We start from the raw sequence: 18294 nt of genomic DNA, 5'->3' as shown, positions 1-18294 counted from the left end.
TTAAAAACAGGGGCACTTTCATTCATCAAACTTTACATTTCACTGGTTTTGTTAAAATACTTACCTTTTCTTCGTGAAAGCTGCTCCAGCGCCCATCGCAAGCCTCTTCCTAAGTCAGAAATGACGATCCCGACCTTCCTCCAATCAGGCAATGATTCCCCCAGGGGGGAAGCCATGATTGGAAGATGCCGAAATCGTCATTGCTGACGTATGAATATGTTTGCGACGGGCTGGAGAAGCGCTGGAGCGGGTTTCAAGAAGAAAATGTAAGTATTTTAACAAAACCAGTAAAATGTAAAGTTTGGTGAATGAAAGTGCCCCTGTTTTTAATATGATTTTTAAAAGCCGGGCACTGATTCCGCAAACTTTACATTCACTTTAAATTCAAGACTGAATTCCCGATAAAATATTCCATTACATTCAGAATTCTGGCACAACATGCTGCACAGTGATTATTTGACTGCAAAGTAACACAAACTTTGCTAACAAAATCACAGTTATGAAACAGAATATTGAGGGGGTGCAAACTATAAGAGATGTAACCTATAAGTAAATATCAATTCATACAAATATTGATATGGAAAGTACAAAGGTGGTTAGAATTAGTAAAAAGTTCCAATACAAATCAAATACTGTGTAATGTTCGTGATATTCTACAGAAAAACACCCACCGTGGGCGTGTAAACACACCAGAGTCCCTAATTAATTAGTGAATAGAAACAACAACTAACAAGCGGCCAGATTACGAGTTTTGCGTTATGAGCGGCTCGGTAATAACTTGCAAGTTATTTCCACCGCTCACCTTTAATAGCGCTGCTATTACAGGTTTGCAAAAAACAGGCGTTAGCTGGCAATATGGCAGCGTTGAGCTCCATACCGCACACAAATGCCAGTGCTGCTTTGAGCTGGTTTTACGTGCTCGTGCACTATTTCCCCATAGACATCAATGGGGAGAGCCGGCTAAAACAAAAGCCTATGGGGAAAGAAAAAACACCCTAACATAAACCCCAAGTCTTAACACCCCTAATCTGCTGCCCCTGACATCGCCGACACCTACATTACACATATTAACCCCTAATCTGTGGGCCCCGACATCGCCGACACCTACCTACACTTATTAACCCCTAATCTGCTGCCCCTGACATCGCTGCCACCCACCTACACTTATTAACCCCTAATCTGCTGCCCCTGACATCGCCGACACCTACATTACACTTATTAACCCCTAATCTGCCGTCCCCAACGTCGCCCCCTCCACTATACTAAAGTTATTAACCTCTAAACCTCTGGTCTCCCACATCACTAACTAAATAAATATATTAACCCCTAACCCTAACACCCCTAACTTTAATATAATTAAATAAATCTAAATACAAATTACTATTATTACCTAAATAATTCCTATTTAAGACTAAATACTTACCCGTAAATTAAACCCTAAGATTTGTATTTATTTTAACTAGGTAGAATAGTTAGTAAATAGTTATTAACTATTTACTAGCTACCTAGTTAAAATAAATACAAATTTACCTGTAAAATAAAACCTAACCTGTCTTACACTAAAACCTAACATTACACTAAAATTAAATTAATAAAATACATTTATCTAAATTACAGAAAATAATAAACACTAAATTACACAAACTAATTACACCTAATCTAATAGCCCTATCAAAATAAAAAAGCCCCCCCCAAAAAATAAAAAAAAACCTAGCCTACAATAAACTGCCAATGGCCCTTAAAAGGGCCTTTTGCGGGGCATTGCCACAAAGAAATCATCTCTTTTACCTGTAATAAAAAAATACAAACAACCCCCCCCAACAGTAAAACCCACCACCCACACAACCAACCCCCCCCCCCAAAAAAAAAAACTACCTAAAAACCTAGGAACCCCGTTGCCCTGAAAAGGGCAATTGGATGGGCATTCATTGACCTTAAAAGGGCATTTAGCTCTTTTACATTGCCCAAAGTCCCTAATCTAAAAATAAAACCCACCCAATAAACCCTTAAAAAAAACCTAACACTAACCTCCGAAGATCCACTTACAGTTTTTGAAGACTGGACATCCATCCTCAACGAAGCCGGGAGAAGTCTTCATCCAAGCAGCAAGAAGTCCTCAACGAAGCCGGGAGAAGTCTTCATCCAAGCGGCAAGAAATTGCCTTCAGGCGGGCAGAAATCTTCATCCAAGCGGCATCTTCTATCTTCATCCTTCCGATGCGGAGCGGCTCCATCTTCAAGACATCCGGCACGGAGCATCCTCTTCTTTTGATGGTTCTTGAACAATGAAGGTTCCTTTAAATGACATCATCCATTAGTTATATTGTAGCTATCTTAGGGTTTATTTTACAGGTAAGTATTTAGTCTTAAATAGGAATTATTTAGTTATTAATAGTAGGTTTTTTTAGATTTATTTTAATTATATTAAAGTTAGGGGTGTTAGAGTTAACATTTATTTAGTGTTAGTGATGTGGGAGGCCAGAGGTTTAGTGGTTAATAACTTTAGTTATTACATCATCCATTAGTTATATTGTAGCTAGCTTAGGGTTTATTTTACAGGTAAGTATTTAGTCTTAAATAGGAATTATTTAGTTATTAATAGTAGGTTTTATTTAGATTTATTTTAATTATATTAAAGTTAGGGGTGTTAGGGTTAGGGTTAAAATGTATTTAGTGTTAGTGATGTGGGAGGCCAGCGGTTTAGGAGTTAATAACTTTAGTATAGTGGCGGCGACATTGGGGGCAGCAGATTAGGGGTTAATAATATTTAACTAGTGATTGCAGTGCAGGAGTACGGCGGTTTAGGGGTTAATATGTTTATTATAGTGGCAGAGATGTCCGGAGCGGCAGATTAGGGGTTAATAATTGTATTTTAGTGTTTGCGATGTGGGAGGGCCTCGGTTTAGGGGTTAATAGGTAGTTTATGGGTGGTAGTGTTCTTTGTAACACTTTAGTTATGAGTTTTACGGTACAGCTTTGTAACGTAAAACCCATAACTACTGACTTTCAGTTTACGGTACGGATCTTGTAGTTATAGGCGGTACCGCTCACTTTTTGGCCGGAGAGGCAAACTCGTAATACCGGTGCTGTGGAAGTCCCATTGAAAAAGGACTTTTTAAAAAGTGCGGTAGTTACGTTTGCGTGACTGCCAAAAAAGTGTGCGGTACAGCTATACCTACAAGACTCGTAATAGCAGCGGTAGTGAAAAAGCAGCTTTATGAGGCTTTTTCACTCATAACGCAAAACTCTTAATCTAGCCGTATATGAATTGCACATTAAACATGTCTCAAAACAAAAGTTATAACCTATGTACAACATTAATAACTTGGTGGCAAACAACCGAACATTATCTCTTTAAGAAACATTTTCATACAATGTTACAATTTCAAATGAAACAATACGACCAATGATGGTCCTTCTATCCTATTTGGTATTATATATATGCATGCATATTTCGAGCGGCTTTGTCCCACTTATTAGAATTATGCCTTATGTTCCCAATTTATTTGCGAACCGCTCCATTAATGTAAACGTGGTCAACAAGCTTATTACGTTCGTGATGTGTGACTTATATGAGGATCAAAATAATGGTGATCTCTTGTGAATAAATCTAGATATAAAGGACACTCCTATTAATAGTATCCTTGTTAACAATACATTTTGCTGGCTTCTCGCTGCAGATTACAAGCTATTATTTTTGTATTCACATCAAACGTGTTCCGTGCGTGATCAATTGTGAATGACATGATCACGACATCCCCACGGGATTAGGGGTGACCAATGAGAATTTAGTACCAGGGTGTGTGTCATAGCTACAATGAAAAGTGACTAGTGAACAAAGGGGGGTGTATGGTGCTACTATGAATATGTGAGATGTTACTAGTGTATTTGAACTATAATAAAAATCATACTAATAATCTAAAGTGTATGTATAATGATCTCTAGCAAATAGGTATTGAGACTAGTGAATGCTAGAAGGGATACAATGTCATAAAAATAATAATAGGGAAATACTGATCAATGTAATATTCTCTCATATAGAGGTAATACTAGCACATGCTAAAAGGAAATTTGTGTAATAAAAATATTAAAAATGTACATATCAATATAGTGATCTTTTGGTGGGCATTATCAGCTTGCTAATTGGTCACACTGTGTTTTAAAATGATGTGTTTGTAGTAAGGTGCTTTATGCCTGAGGAAACGGCTGGTATCAAAGCCGAGAAACGCGTCACATAGGGGGTATTTTGGATATGCCCTCTATACCCATTGCTTGTATGTTTTTAAAGTCTTTTTAATATACCAATTTTATAACTACAAGCCTAGTGGAAGCACCTTTTTATGATTGACCTATTACTACATTGCACCAGAGCCCCTGGAGTCACCCACTTCTGCAGTGGGTTGGACCGCACCTGTATACCTCGTTGGATCCAGGAGAGTGTTAACTAGTACACCCAGAGTTATCAGCCTGTTCCTACCAGTACATAAGTGTACTTATACTAAATGTGAGTACCAATTTGGCTTCAATATCAATACGCTCATATTTGAATATGCCGATATACACATGAGGCGCCCCTCTGTCTTATGTTTTCTTCAAAATCACAGTTATGAATGCTTTAAAAACATCTATATTGTGTGTATATATATATATATATATATATATATATATATATATATATGTTTGGCAATGCAGTGATCAATTCCTTTGTGAAGCTTAAATACATACAGTTGTGCTCATAAGTTTACATACCCTGGCAGAATTTATGATTTCTTGGCCATTTTTCAGAGAATATGAATGATAACACAAAAACTTTTCTGTCACTCATGGTTAGTGTTTGGCTGAAGCCATTTATTATCAATCAACTGTGTTTACTCTTTTTAAATCATAATGACAACAAACTACCCAAATGACCCTGATCAAAAGTTTACATACCCTGGTGATTTGGGCCTGATAACATGCACTCAAGTTGACACAAAGGGTTTTGAAAGGCTATTAAAGGTAACCATCCTCACCTGTGATCCGTTTGCTTGTAATTAGTGTGTGTGTGTATAAAAGGTCTATGAGTTTCTGGACTCCTGACAGACCCTTGCATCTTTCATCCAGTGCTGCACTGGCATTTCTGGATTCTGAGTCATGGGGAAAGCAAAAGAATTGTCAAAGGATCTACGGGAAAAGGTAGTTGAACTGTATAAAACAGGTAAGGGATATAAAAAGATATCAAAGGAATTGAGAATGCAAATCAGCAGTGTTCAAACTCTAAAAAAGAAGTGGAAAATGAGGGGTTCTGTTTGATAACATACTGCATTCATCTTGCCATCAATTCTGACCAAATTTCCTGTGCCTTTGTAATTCACACATCCCCACAACATCAGCGATCCACCTCCGTGTTTCACAGTAGGAATGGTGTACCTTTCATCATAAGCCTTGTTGACTCCTCTCCAAATGTAGCGTTTATGGTTGTGGCCAAAAAGCTAAATTTTGGTCTCATCACTCCAAATGACATTGTGCCAGAAGGTTTGAGGCTTGTCTCTGTGCTGTTTTGTGTATTGTATGCTTTGTGGCATTTGCATAGTAATGGCTTTCTTCTGGCGACTCGACCATGCAGCCCATCTTTTTTCAAGTGCCTCCTTATTGTGCATCTTGAAACACCCACACCACATGTTTTCAGAGAGTCCTTTATTTCACCTGAAGTTATTCTAACTGACTGTGGTTTGGTTTCAACAGAACCCCTCATTTTCCCCTTTTTGATTAGAGTTTGAACACTGCTGATTTGCATTCTCAATTCCTTGGATATCTTTTTATATCCCTTTCCTGTTTTATACAGTTCAACTACCTTTTCCCGCAGATCCTTTGACAATTCTTTTTCTTTCCCCATGACTCAGAATCCAGAATCGTCAGTGCAGCACTGGATGAAAGATGCAAGGGTCTGTCAGGAGTCCAGAAACTCATTGACCTTTTATACACACACACTAATTACAAGCAAACGGATCACAGGTGAGGATGGTTACCTTTAATAGCCATTCAAACCCCTTTGTGTCAACTTGTGTGCATGTTATTAGGCCAAAATCACCAGGGTATGTAAACTTTTGATCAGGGTAATTTGGGTAGTTTCTGTTATCATTATCATTTAAAAAGAGTAAACACCGTTGATTTTTAATAAATGGCTTCAGCAAAACACTAACCATGAGTTACAGAAAAGTTTTTGTGTTATCATTCATATTCTCTGAAAAATGGCCACAAAACCATAAATTCTGCCAGGGTATGTAAACTTATGAGCACAACTGTAGTTATATGCAGGTAATATTACTTTCTTTAAAAAGGCATTAACAATTTTGTTTTTAAATGCACCAAGAACTAAACATATAGTTAAAGTTTGCACATGCAATTACACTTCAGAACGGAATACGGCCAGTGATTACCAGCTTTGCATATATGCTGCCCCTGATTGGCTCATCAGTCTTTTTCTAGCTCTGAAGGGGATTAAGTAAAGGTGACAGATGTCAATGCATATATGTGATACTGTCCTAGAGTTGGGTCATAATTTATAATCCTTGAGGTCCGATTAGAGTGGTAAAGTGCGTTGGGGGGGATCTTGCTCTCAAGCTATTCTTAGTGTAGCTAGGCCAGGGAGTCTGCTGTTTCAGAGCTGCTTAGAAACCTTGGGCTTAATACATCTCAGCCATAGGAATATAAATGCTTTTGTTTTTTACACGGAAGGTAAAAGTACATTTTAAATAAATGTGACTCCAACCTTACCCACATGACTACATAACCTCACCATTAGATGATCAGAACTAGCCTGCAAAGTCAAGCTCTAAATTATTGCTGTAACAATCCTATGGCTGTGGTTGCACATATGCTCTCAATATTCTGACAGTTCTCTCAAATGTAAAAACAGGTACTTGCATTACAGCTTCTGAACCTAAAATGCATTTTTTAATAACATCTAGGAGCCCAAAAAATCATTTGTTTAAAGGGACACTAAACTCATTTTTTTTTCTTTCATGATTCAGATAGAGCATGCAATTTTAAGCAACTTTCTAACTTTTTCTTCGTTCTCTTGCTATCTTTATTTTAAAAGCAGGAATGTAAAGCTGAATGTAATAGCCGGGGCAATTTTTGGTTCAGAACCTGAGTTTATAGTTGCTTATTGGTTTGCTAAATGTAGCCACCAATAAGCAAGCGCTATCCATGGTGCTAAACCTAAAATGGGCCGGCTTCTAAGCTTAACATTCCTGCTTTTTAAATAAAGATAGCAAGAGAACGGGGAAAAAATAATAGGAGTAAATTTGAAAGTTGCTTAAAATTGCATGCTCTATCTGAATCATGAAAGAAAAAATTTGGGTTTAGTGTCCCTTTAATGATAGACTTTTAAGCAGCACTTTTTTATGCAACTGAAGCAGATGACCTATACTTTGCTGAATTGTACTAGTTCTGTGTAAATAAGTCTCTTAACCTTGGTAGCTTTCACAAAAAGGGGAAAACTGCAGCGTAAACTGACTTCACATGTTTATCAATGGTATCATCACCATGTTCCCAACAATTTGATGATTTTATTAAAGCAGGATCAGTGTTTAACTGATGGCATACTGTAATTAGTTAATTTGCCTGTCAGTACAAATTACAAGACAGAGCAGCAGATATAAATTTAGCTGTACAAGATTCATTTACAGTGACACCATGGCAGATACACAGAGCAGAACCCTGCCTTTGAGATAAAGTGGACTGAGTGACTTATGCAGTAATTAGGGGATAATTGTCATTAACCTCGCAAACAGTAGTTTACCCATATTGTTTCAAAGGCTCCAGGATGCATAATGACAAGGTAATCTGTCAAAGCGCTAGGGGGAAATATTAATGAGATTTGTTCAGGCCTGGATTGAAAATATGCAGAAAACGGGCACATTAAGCTAATTGGTGGATGAATATACACTTGTAAAAGTGCTTCTAATGGCAGGTTTGCTGCTCTCCAAATGACTGCTGTTAATGCAGAGAAGTGGGCTGCTCGGAAAGTCAGTACTGCTGGGACAAGAAGTGTATTAATATGTACAGACTCTGTTATTTGCTATGTACATTGTTCACTGCAGGACTAGGATGTAGCCATCATTATATTTATTGAGTATTTGTAATCCATCCCAATTGCGAGGATGTTGTTTTACATTTGATTTGCTTCAGGTGGTAGAAGTACCCCTTGGTTCTGAGAGGATTGGCCAGCAAAGTGCAGCATATGCAGAAATTCTCTCATATCACAACTGCTAATAAAAAGAGATTTGCAACATGAAGATCTCTGCTGGTGACATCATACAGCTTCCCGTAGTGCCTGGGAAGTGTAGACTAGTAATACTACACTATGCAACCTGCAGGTGTCATAGAAACTACACAAACTCAACAGCATACGGCCAGAACCACAACGCCTTAGCTCACTACTCTTTTTCTTCTTTTTTTCTCCACAAAATCTTGACAGTTAAACCTCATTTTGCCAAAATGACTGTGTCTTTGACCTCCTGCTCATGTGTCAGAAATCAAAGAAAGTACAAAATACTTTACCTTAACACTTGCCTGGCCTCTGGAAAGCTTTTCTATTATGCTATTTTAAACTCCGTTCTTCCTAAATGATTTTTTTTTCTTGTATCTAATCTCTCATTTAGTAGTACGCTGTACATGGCCTTTTTTAAGTAAAAATTCTAGCTGCATGATAATGTCAGGAGGGAGTTCAGTACAGTATTCTTTTTTATTTTACATATACATTTTAGATACAGTTTCAGGAGACATTGATATAATTTTTTCCTAAATGTCATGTTCATGCTAAATGGCACATCCTCTTTAAACAAAAACAATGCTCAATATTTCAAAAATGTATTATGCAGTGCCATTTTTTTTAAATTCCTTTTGCTGAAAGAATATATTCTGTGTAAGTTGTTACTAACAGCCAATGAGCTGTAGAGTCTTAGTGGCCTATCTATCAAGTCGTCAACTTTCTTGCATTCGACGGCGCCAATACGCTCTCGTAACATCGCGGCCGCGGACCTGAATACGATCTCCATATTTATTAAAAAAGCTGCGCACCAAGTACGGGGAGATGAGCAACGGACTGTTGTTAACTAGCAGTCATCGATCTCGCTGCTATTTGGCTCTTTACAAACTTTATTTATACCCTGTCACTAAACACCGCCACTATACTAAAATGTTTAACCCGGACCCCGCCGCAACTTTAATAAAGTTATAAACCCCTATCCCGCCGCTCCCAGAGCCCACCACAACTAAATAAAAGTATTAACCCCTATCCTGCCGCTCCCGGACCTCACCGCAACTAAATAAATGTATTAAACCCTAAACTCCATGGCCTCCCACATCACTACCACTTACTAAACCTATTAACCCCTAAACTGCCAGCCCCCCACATCGCCATAAACTAAATTAAGCTATTAACCCTTTAACCTAAAAACCCGCTAACTTTACATTAAAATTACAACATCCCTATCTTATAATTCCAATCAGCCAATAAGATTTGAGCAGATCTCATCCTATTGGCTGTTCCATTCAGCCAATAGGATTGAGCTCTCATCCTATTGGCTGATTGGAACAGCCAATAGGATGAGAGCTGCTCAAATCCTATTGGCTGATTGGAACGGCCAATAGGATTTTAGCGGCTCTAATCCTATTGGCTGATCGGAACCTTTCTGCCAATAGAAATGCAAGGGATGCCATCTTGGATGACGTCACTTGCATTCAAGATCCAGTTTACAGAAGAGACCGTATTGAAGAGGAGCTCCTCGTCGGATGTCTTCAGGATGGACCCGCTCCTCGCCGGATGGATGAAGATAGAAGAGGCCGCATGGATGAAGACTTCGCCGGCTGGATGAAGATGGAAGAGGCCGCCCAGATGAATACTTCTTGCCAGCTGGATGGATCCTTCAAGCGGAACTTCAAGAACTGTAAGTGGATCGTCGGGGGTTAGTGTTAGGTTTATTTTAGTTTTTTTTGGGTAGAATTTATTTTTAGAGTAGGTTCTGGGCAGTAAAAGAGCTAAATGCCCTTTTAAGGGCAATGCCCATACAAATTCCCTTTCAGGGCAATGGGGAGCTTAGGTTTTTTAGATAGGGTTTTTATTTGTGGGGTTGGTTGTGTGGGTGGTGGATTTTACTGTTGGGGGAGTTGTATTTATATTTACAGGTAAAATAGCTGATTTCTTTGGGGCAATGCCCCGCAAAAGGCCTTTTTAAGGGCCATTGGTAGTTTAGTGTAGGATAGGGTTATTTTATTTTTGATTTTGATAGGGCTATTAGATTAGGTGTAATTCTTTTTTATTTTTGATACTGTGGTTTTTTAGTAACTTAGGGTTTTTTATTTTTTGTAACTTAGTGTTTATTTTTTTGTAATTTAGTAATTTTTAATTGTAGATTTAAATAATTTGAGTAGGGTTAGGTTTTTAAACGTGTAATATAGTTAATTTAATTGGTATTTTAATGTAATTTTAGTATAATAGTTAGGGTAGGTTAATTAATAGTTTAACATAGTTTCTTTTAATTCTACAGGTAAGTTTACCTTTATTATAAGATAGGGATGTTGTAATTTTAATTTAAAGTTAGCGGTTTGTTAGGTTAAGCGGTTAATAGCTTAATTTTGTTTATGGCGATGTGGGGGGCTGGCGGTTTAGGGGTTAATAGGTTTAGTTAGTGGTAGTGATGTGGGAGGCCAGGGGTTTAGGGGTTAATACTTTTATTTAGTTGCGGCGGGGTCGGGGAGCGGCGGAATAGGGGTTAATAACATTATGTAGGTGGCGGCGATGTCAGGGCGGGAGATTAGGGGTGTTTAGAATCGGGGCTTATGTTAGGGTGTTAGGTGTAAGCGTAACTGTTTTTTTACCATAGAAATCAATGGGATATCTGGCAACATCGAACATAAGCTTTCGCTGCTTTCAGACTCCCATTGATTCCTATGGCATCTGCGGCCTCCAGGGTGGCGGATTCAAAACCAGGTACGCATACAAGGTTTTAGGTGGCGCTGGGATTCATCTTTACCTACTCAATATTAAAGTGTTATAATGTAGTAGGGCATTTTATTATTGTAATGTCGTATCCTTTGACATGTTACATTTAATGTCCTTTTAACACTGAGAATTCAGTGTACAGACATTATGTTATGTCTAATTAAAAAAAACATTACAACAGACACTGCAATTTGTTTTATTTGTAAATACCTTTTCTTAATTTTCTACAAACACTATAAATATATGCAAAAAGAAAATAAGATTACTAATTCATACAAAAATACATTTTTTAAAATACTTGCAAAACCTGAAGCTAATTCAGTAAATTGCATTTATTTTCCCTTTAAGCCTTTTCATTTCAATCTTTCTGGTATCTTGAGAGTAGAGAATCATTTTTTTTCCCTGATAGATAAAGATATATTTGCAAATGCATATTGCCCTTGATATATATTTATGTATTAATGCATTATGATTATTGTCCCTGAGATAATGTACATAGGAAATTCTGCAATCTCAATATAGGGTGAAGTACTGACCACATCACCTGATATTAGCAATGATATAATAATTTTGTAAGAATATCTTTTATTGTCAGTTTCTTTTAATCAACTTATAACACAGACCAAATCAAACACTTTCTACCTATGTGCTTTTTGGCTACCAAATAAACACTGATAGATCACAACAGCAGTCATGGATCTAGGCCAAGTTTAACAAACTAATGAAAATGGAAACATAATTTGCTAAGTGATTGAGTACATCAATCCTTCTGGTTTATTTTTACACATTAATAACATCATTAGTGCACTGTTGTTTTTGAAGAACGTTATCTCTAAACCTTCATTCTTCAGTGTGAGCTATTGTTGCTGCAGAAACAGCTGAATATGATGAGCCAGTACTGACATTCTATAATTTTGCAGTGGTTTTGTTACATTGTCACATCAGTGACACATGGGAGCCACGGGTCAATATTTTAGAAGCCTTAAAGGCTGTATATAAATGTATTGTTATTAAACACACCTATTATAATATTCCTCCTAAAAGTGTCATAAGGGATTTAGGGTAGGTTGCAGGGTAGCTTTTATCTGCAGTTCTCCCATCCAGAGGGGTCATTTAAGTTTTAGCCACTCCAAAGCAAACATTTTTAGTTTTGCTTTTCCTGATGCCACAGAAACTATTGTTAGTTCTGCTTTTTCTCAGTAGCCGCAAAGACTAGCGCAGAGGGCCGCATGAGGCCTTTGGTCTGCCAGTTAACCATGCTCTCTCTGTATGTATGATTCATTCACTCGTTTACATTAGTGTCCAGTCTGTTTGTTACCATAAATGTCTATTAAAGATCTTGCATTGATTAGTAAGAATTATTATGTGAAATTCACCTTTAAAGTAGTAAAAGACGCTTGTGATTCCTTTCTATTTAATTGTTCTGTACACACACAGCACTGTTGGACCTCCACAAAAAGGGGGCTGGCAAATCATTTTTCACAAAATAAAAACAGTTTTAACTTGTATGTTCACCACTGAACATATTAAATAGTATACTTAAAGGGACAGTATACATCAGTTTTCATATAACTGCATGTAATAGACACTACTATAAAGAATAATATGCACAGATACTGATATAAAACCGTTTAAAAACTTACTTAGAAGCTTCCAGTTTAGCTCTGTTTAAAAGGTTACTGGAACACCCTCTGCAAGTGGGAAATTGCAGACACTCCCCCTTCCTTTGCATATACACAAGCAGAAGCAAGCTGGAGTCGGTATACGTCGGTATTCTCCTAAAACTTTGAGGCTTGATTAGGAGTCTGAAAATCAAAGCAATGTTATTTAAAAATAAGCAAAACTATCCATTTCTCTTGTATTAAAGGGACACTGAACCCAATTTTTTTATTTTGTGATTCAGATAGAGCATGCAATTTAAAGCAACTTTCTAATTTACTCCTATTATCAATTTTTCTTCGTTCTCTTGCTTTCTTTATTTGAAAAAAAAAAGCTATTTTTTTAGTTAAGAACCATGGAAAGCACTTGTTTATTGGTGAGTGAATGTATCCACCAATCAGCAAGAACAACTAAGTGTGTTCACCAAAAATGGGCCGGCATCTAAACTTACATTCTTGTATTTCAAATAAAGATACCAAGAGAATGAAGATAATTTTTATAATAGGAGTAAATTAGAAAGTTGCTTAAAATTGCAAGCTCTATCTAAATCACGAAAGAATACTGTCACTTTGAAGAATACCTATTTATCTGGGTTTATTTATTATTTTAAGTTTTAAATTGATACATTGTTATGGGGTAGGATATTTTATATATGTGTATTTTTTTTACTACTAAATAAAACAGTCATTATAAAGGTTAGAATTACAATGTTTAGCTGATTTTGTTTGGGTTTAATTTGGGGAATTGCAGTATATTGGATGACCACACAAAGAGAGTCACACTTTGTGCGTTAGGAAACAAAAAACAAGACAAATAATGAAACCTAGTACTGCAGACTTCCACTTGAATATGTTGATGAGGTAATTATATGTAGTCGTCTTTCATGCTGTAATTAACGCTAAAGTCAATCAAGAAAAGTTAATATTCAAGTTCTAGTGTGTGTGTATATATATTAGATTTGTAATTCTCTCACTCACAAGGATGGATGCACCTTTAAAAACTCATTTTTGCCCTTATAAGTATTTCTGTGAACCTTGTGTTCCTCTCATGGAGCAACATATTAAGCTGACAGCTTGCATCTTCAAAGCTAATCATCGTGCACTCATCCCTTGCCTCAGACGTGACTCAGATGTCAGGACAAAATATGTCCTTATGTCTGGGTCACATCCTGACAAATCTTATCCTAGCCTGCAGGTCATCTGAAATCACAGCATCAGCTCATGGAAGGGGAGGAAAGAGCACTGTATTCCTTCGTAACAAATTCCTTTTGTGTTTCAGAAGATTATAGGTCCACCTCAGAGGTCACCTCGCAGATGTCTTTAAAGCTTTGTAATAGGCATTGGATCAGTGTGGCATTAAAAAATAGTGGAACAGTGCTTGATTACATATTTTTTAGTAAAAAACTAAGCTATTATCTATTGGTATGTTATGTACACATTGTATAAAACATGATGTCTCTTCTCTGATCTTAAAAAATAAGGTGAAAGGTTTGGTTTCTATAAAAAAAAGCAGTAATCACAACTTTGGCTAGAGTTGCATGGCTCATATTTGTTATCTTGTTTTTAATCTAAAGATGTATGGGATGCAGCAGAGCACTTAGACGTGTAACATATAATATTGCTTAAACTGCACCCATTTTTGGGATAATATTTGTTGAAAGCTTCTAATGACATTGCTTACAGTAGCTTGAACTGGGATAACACTATATATGTTTTTTATAGCGGTGATGGGCTAGATTGAGCGTAAGATGTACTCCCCTACCTAGAATGTCACTCTAAACTACAACTGACCTAGTTAGGACCCTGATAAGATTTATGAAACTTTCCTTTGAACGTAATTGCAATGCCTGAATCTTGCCTCTTGCTAATTTAAGATATTGGTATCTAGTAATGTTAAAATCTCGTCTCAAAAAAATAAATAAATTAACTGTAAAATAATTTCAGATCTTAAATAAAATAAATGAGTTAAAGAGGCATTAAACTGTTTAAGTGTATAATATAAAATGTTTAATTATCTGTACTTTATTATTAAAGTATTTATTATTATTATCAGCTATTTGTAGAGCGCAAGCAGATTCTGCAGCGCAGCGCTATAAACATAGGTCTTATAGACAAGGTAGCATTTATGGGAGACAAATGAGTAGAGGGCAAATCCAAGAGTTACACTGTTAGGCGATGTACAAAACAGCTGGGCTTATAGACTTACATGCTAATGGGGTTTTCTCAATTCCACTATATATTGAAACCTAGGTTTATCTATCTCTTATTTATCTCTACTGCTAAAAAGAGTATATAACCAATGAGTGTGTATATAACTCTGTTAGTTACTTTAACAATTATATATTTCATTCAGAATTGTTTGCTTACTCTTTTATTTTATGTTTTTATATATGTTTCTAATTGTCTACAGCAGAAGAGACCGTTAAGAAAAACCTAGGTTGCATCATGGTGGTGCCCATTACATTATAGAACAAAAGTACTTTATAGAAATTAAACCTTTACATTTATATCTTGAATATTTAAGCAAATTATATCATTCTTAAAAATAAATCTTCATATTATTCTCAGGCTAAACTTTGAATACATCATTATATCTAGTATTTATTTACTGTTTTATGTCCCTTTAAAAAGGCATAAAATCCTGCCCTTTTATTTAACTAATAGCCAATGAACATCCACTTCTACAGCAAACTCCCTGATAGGCCGCAATTCTGTTTCCAGTGTTGTTTTATCTTAGTATACATCAATAGATAATGTATATGGAAAGCCTGACATATGAGGGTAGAATTTTTTATCCCTACCTTGAGGCAAATCTCTTGCCTACTAGTAAAAATTAAAGTGTGAAATGCTTTCTAATGTATATTTACTATAACTGAAGATGGTCCGGTGATTACTAAAGTGGATCTTTCATGGATTTCTTCACTTTCAACCAGAAGACAATCTTAATATGTGTTTGCACCTGTAGAGTGTGAGTGCAGAGTGATAGATTTAGCATGTCAACCAATTTATTTGCCGTTTCTATATTATGATTGCTGAAATGTAAAATGCGTTCCTCTCCACTTCAAATATTTCATCTGTTTATAGCTGCTTCCTTGTTTTTATTTATTTTGATGTTGTTGCGGCTTTATATATTGTGTTTTCTGACAAGGACATATATAACTAAACACTTTTGTGCTTATTTAAAAGTTCTCCATACTGGTTATACATACATACTCACACACATTATATATATATATATATATATATATATATATATATATATATATATATATATATTAAAATTAGAGAATGGTTTTAAAGAGAGCTGCATGTACAGGAGGGAAAAATATAGCATAATGAATAATAACCATGCTACTATAGTTGTACCCATCTGTTTAGAGGGCCATAATACCCAAATGTTGAAACACTTGAAAGTGATGCAGTATAGCTGTAAAAAGCTGACTAGAAAATATCACCTGAACATCTCTATGTAAAAAAAATATATATTTTACCTCAAAAGTTCCTCAGTTGCCACATCCCATTGTAAAGGACTTCTAAGCAGCAAATCAGTATGTCTGTCCCGGAACAGCTGAAGGATTGAGCCTTGTGCACTCTCATGTTATTTCCCTATTCAGTGTAAGGAAGTTTACTATGAAATCTCAGGAGAGTTAAGTGAAATCTTATGAGATCACAGTAAAAGATTTCATGACCTCAGCACTGCTGATGCTGATTGGCTGCAGTTAATTTCTTCTTCTTTTTTTTTTTACCTGCAGCTGGGCTGCAGCTGAGTATAACTTTTTACACAGAACTTACTCTGCTGAACTGAGGAAGGAGATTGTGAGGTAAAATATCTTCCTTTTTTACATAGAGATGCTCAGGTGATATTTTCATGTCAGATTTTTACAGTTATACTGCATCAGTTTCAAGGGATTTAGCATATGAGTTTTATGTCCCTTTAATGTCCCTATAAATTGGAACCCCATCTAACCACCAAGCAAATAAAGTTAATCCAATCTTTCCTTGGCTTTTGGTTTTGAGGTTTCAGGATGCGGATAATAATGTCCTCCAAAATGTTAACATATTTAAAATTGTCCAAATAAGTGGCATCATTTTCAGAAATTCCTTATTATTTTAAATTCCTATCTAAGCATTGTTGCCAAAAGACACCTTGCAACCTGTTAGGTTGTTATATAGTCATCCTTTTTTTCTGTTTAATTATGCATTGTAACTGCCAAAGATAGACACGTTTGTTGTTTTTCCCCCCCCTGTTTTTATTAATGCACACAGTACGATTTCACATCTTATCCTAATAAATGCTAAATAGCTGCACTGTACAAAGATCAGGTTGTTAAAATAACAGCGTTGAAAGCATTTTATATTACAGAGCCCCAGTGGTCTATGTTATGTTTGCTTTGACAATAGTTAATGCAATCTGTTTTGCTAACTGTGACTATAATTAACACATTTGCATGACAGAAAAAAAAAGAAGTTTTCATTGTATCTGATTTTGCAAATTTACTTTACTAAAATAGATAAATCACTAAGATTTTTTTTTATATATATTTTTGTCTTTTTTTATGTGATCTCCAGGACACTGCAGGCAAAGTACTGGACCGATGGGCCATTATGTCTCGTGAAGAAGAGATTATTACCCTTCAACAGTTTCTGAGGTTTGGAGAGACAAAATCCATTGTTGAACTCATGGCTATCCAAGAGAAAGAAGGTCAGGCTGTTGCTGTTCCCTCTTCCAAGGTCGATTCAGATATTAGGACTTTCATAGAAAGCAATAATAGGACCAGAAGCCCCAGTGTTCTTTCACATTTGGAGAACAGTAACCCTTCCAGTATTCACCACTTTGAGAATATGCCCAACAGCCTTGCCTTCTTGCTTCCATTCCAGTATATTAATCCAGTCTCTGCTCCTATGCTTGGATTACCCCCCAATGGTCTCATGTTGGAGCATCCTGGATTACGGTTGCGTGAGCAGAACAATTTAAACCAGAATGAATGTGAAGAGACCAGTGAGTCAGAGGTCTCCCCCATGCCTTACAGTAGAAGTGAGCAGACATCCAGTAGGAATGCTTTGAGTAGCATAACTAATGTAGAGCCAAAAACAGAGCCAAGCAATGCCTCACCTTCTCACTCTACTACTTCTGTTAGTGACCTAAACAAATCAGAACACACCAAAAGCTCCTTCAAGATCCACAGAATGAGGAGGATGGGGGCATCATCAAGGAAAGGCAGGGTATTTTGCAATGCATGTGGCAAAACTTTCTATGACAAAGGAACCCTAAAAATACACTACAATGCAGTTCACCTTAAGATCAAGCACCGATGCACTATTGAAGGTTGCAACATGGTTTTCAGCTCCCTTAGAAGTCGTAATCGTCACAGTGCAAATCCTAATCCCCGACTTCACATGCCAATGCTGAGGAACAATAGAGACAAAGACTTAATTCGTGCAACATCAGGTGCTGCTACCCCTGTAATCGCAAGTACGAAGTCAAACCTGACATTGACCAGCCCTGGTCGGCCACCCATGGGGTTTTCAACTCCACCTTTAGACCCTATATTACAGAACACTCTTTCCAGCCATCTAGTATTCCCAGCTTTAAAGACTGTGCAACCTGTCCCTCCTTTTTACAGAAGTTTATTAAATTCAGGAGATA

The 18294-nt window shown here is 36.6% G+C and overlaps 1 protein-coding gene across 4 annotated transcripts in view; it reads left to right on the top strand.

The window, feature by feature from the left end:
- The window catches only part of BNC2 (basonuclin 2), a 994147-nt gene that overhangs the window by 923301 nt on the left and 52552 nt on the right, over window positions 1-18294 (top strand). For all 4 annotated transcript variants that reach the window (XM_053702635.1, XM_053702636.1, XM_053702638.1 and 1 more), the window contains one exon: window positions 17217-18294. This exon is cut by the window's right edge and continues 895 nt beyond it. In XM_053702635.1, the coding sequence (XP_053558610.1) occupies window positions 17217-18294 (1078 nt within the window). The remainder of the gene's footprint in view (window positions 1-17216) is intronic.

The sequence above is a fragment of the Bombina bombina genome, chromosome 2 (genome assembly GCF_027579735.1).
Source record: "Bombina bombina isolate aBomBom1 chromosome 2, aBomBom1.pri, whole genome shotgun sequence".
Classification (NCBI taxonomy): Eukaryota; Metazoa; Chordata; class Amphibia; order Anura; family Bombinatoridae; genus Bombina; species Bombina bombina.
This window is presented reverse-complemented; position numbering and strand designations above follow the sequence as displayed.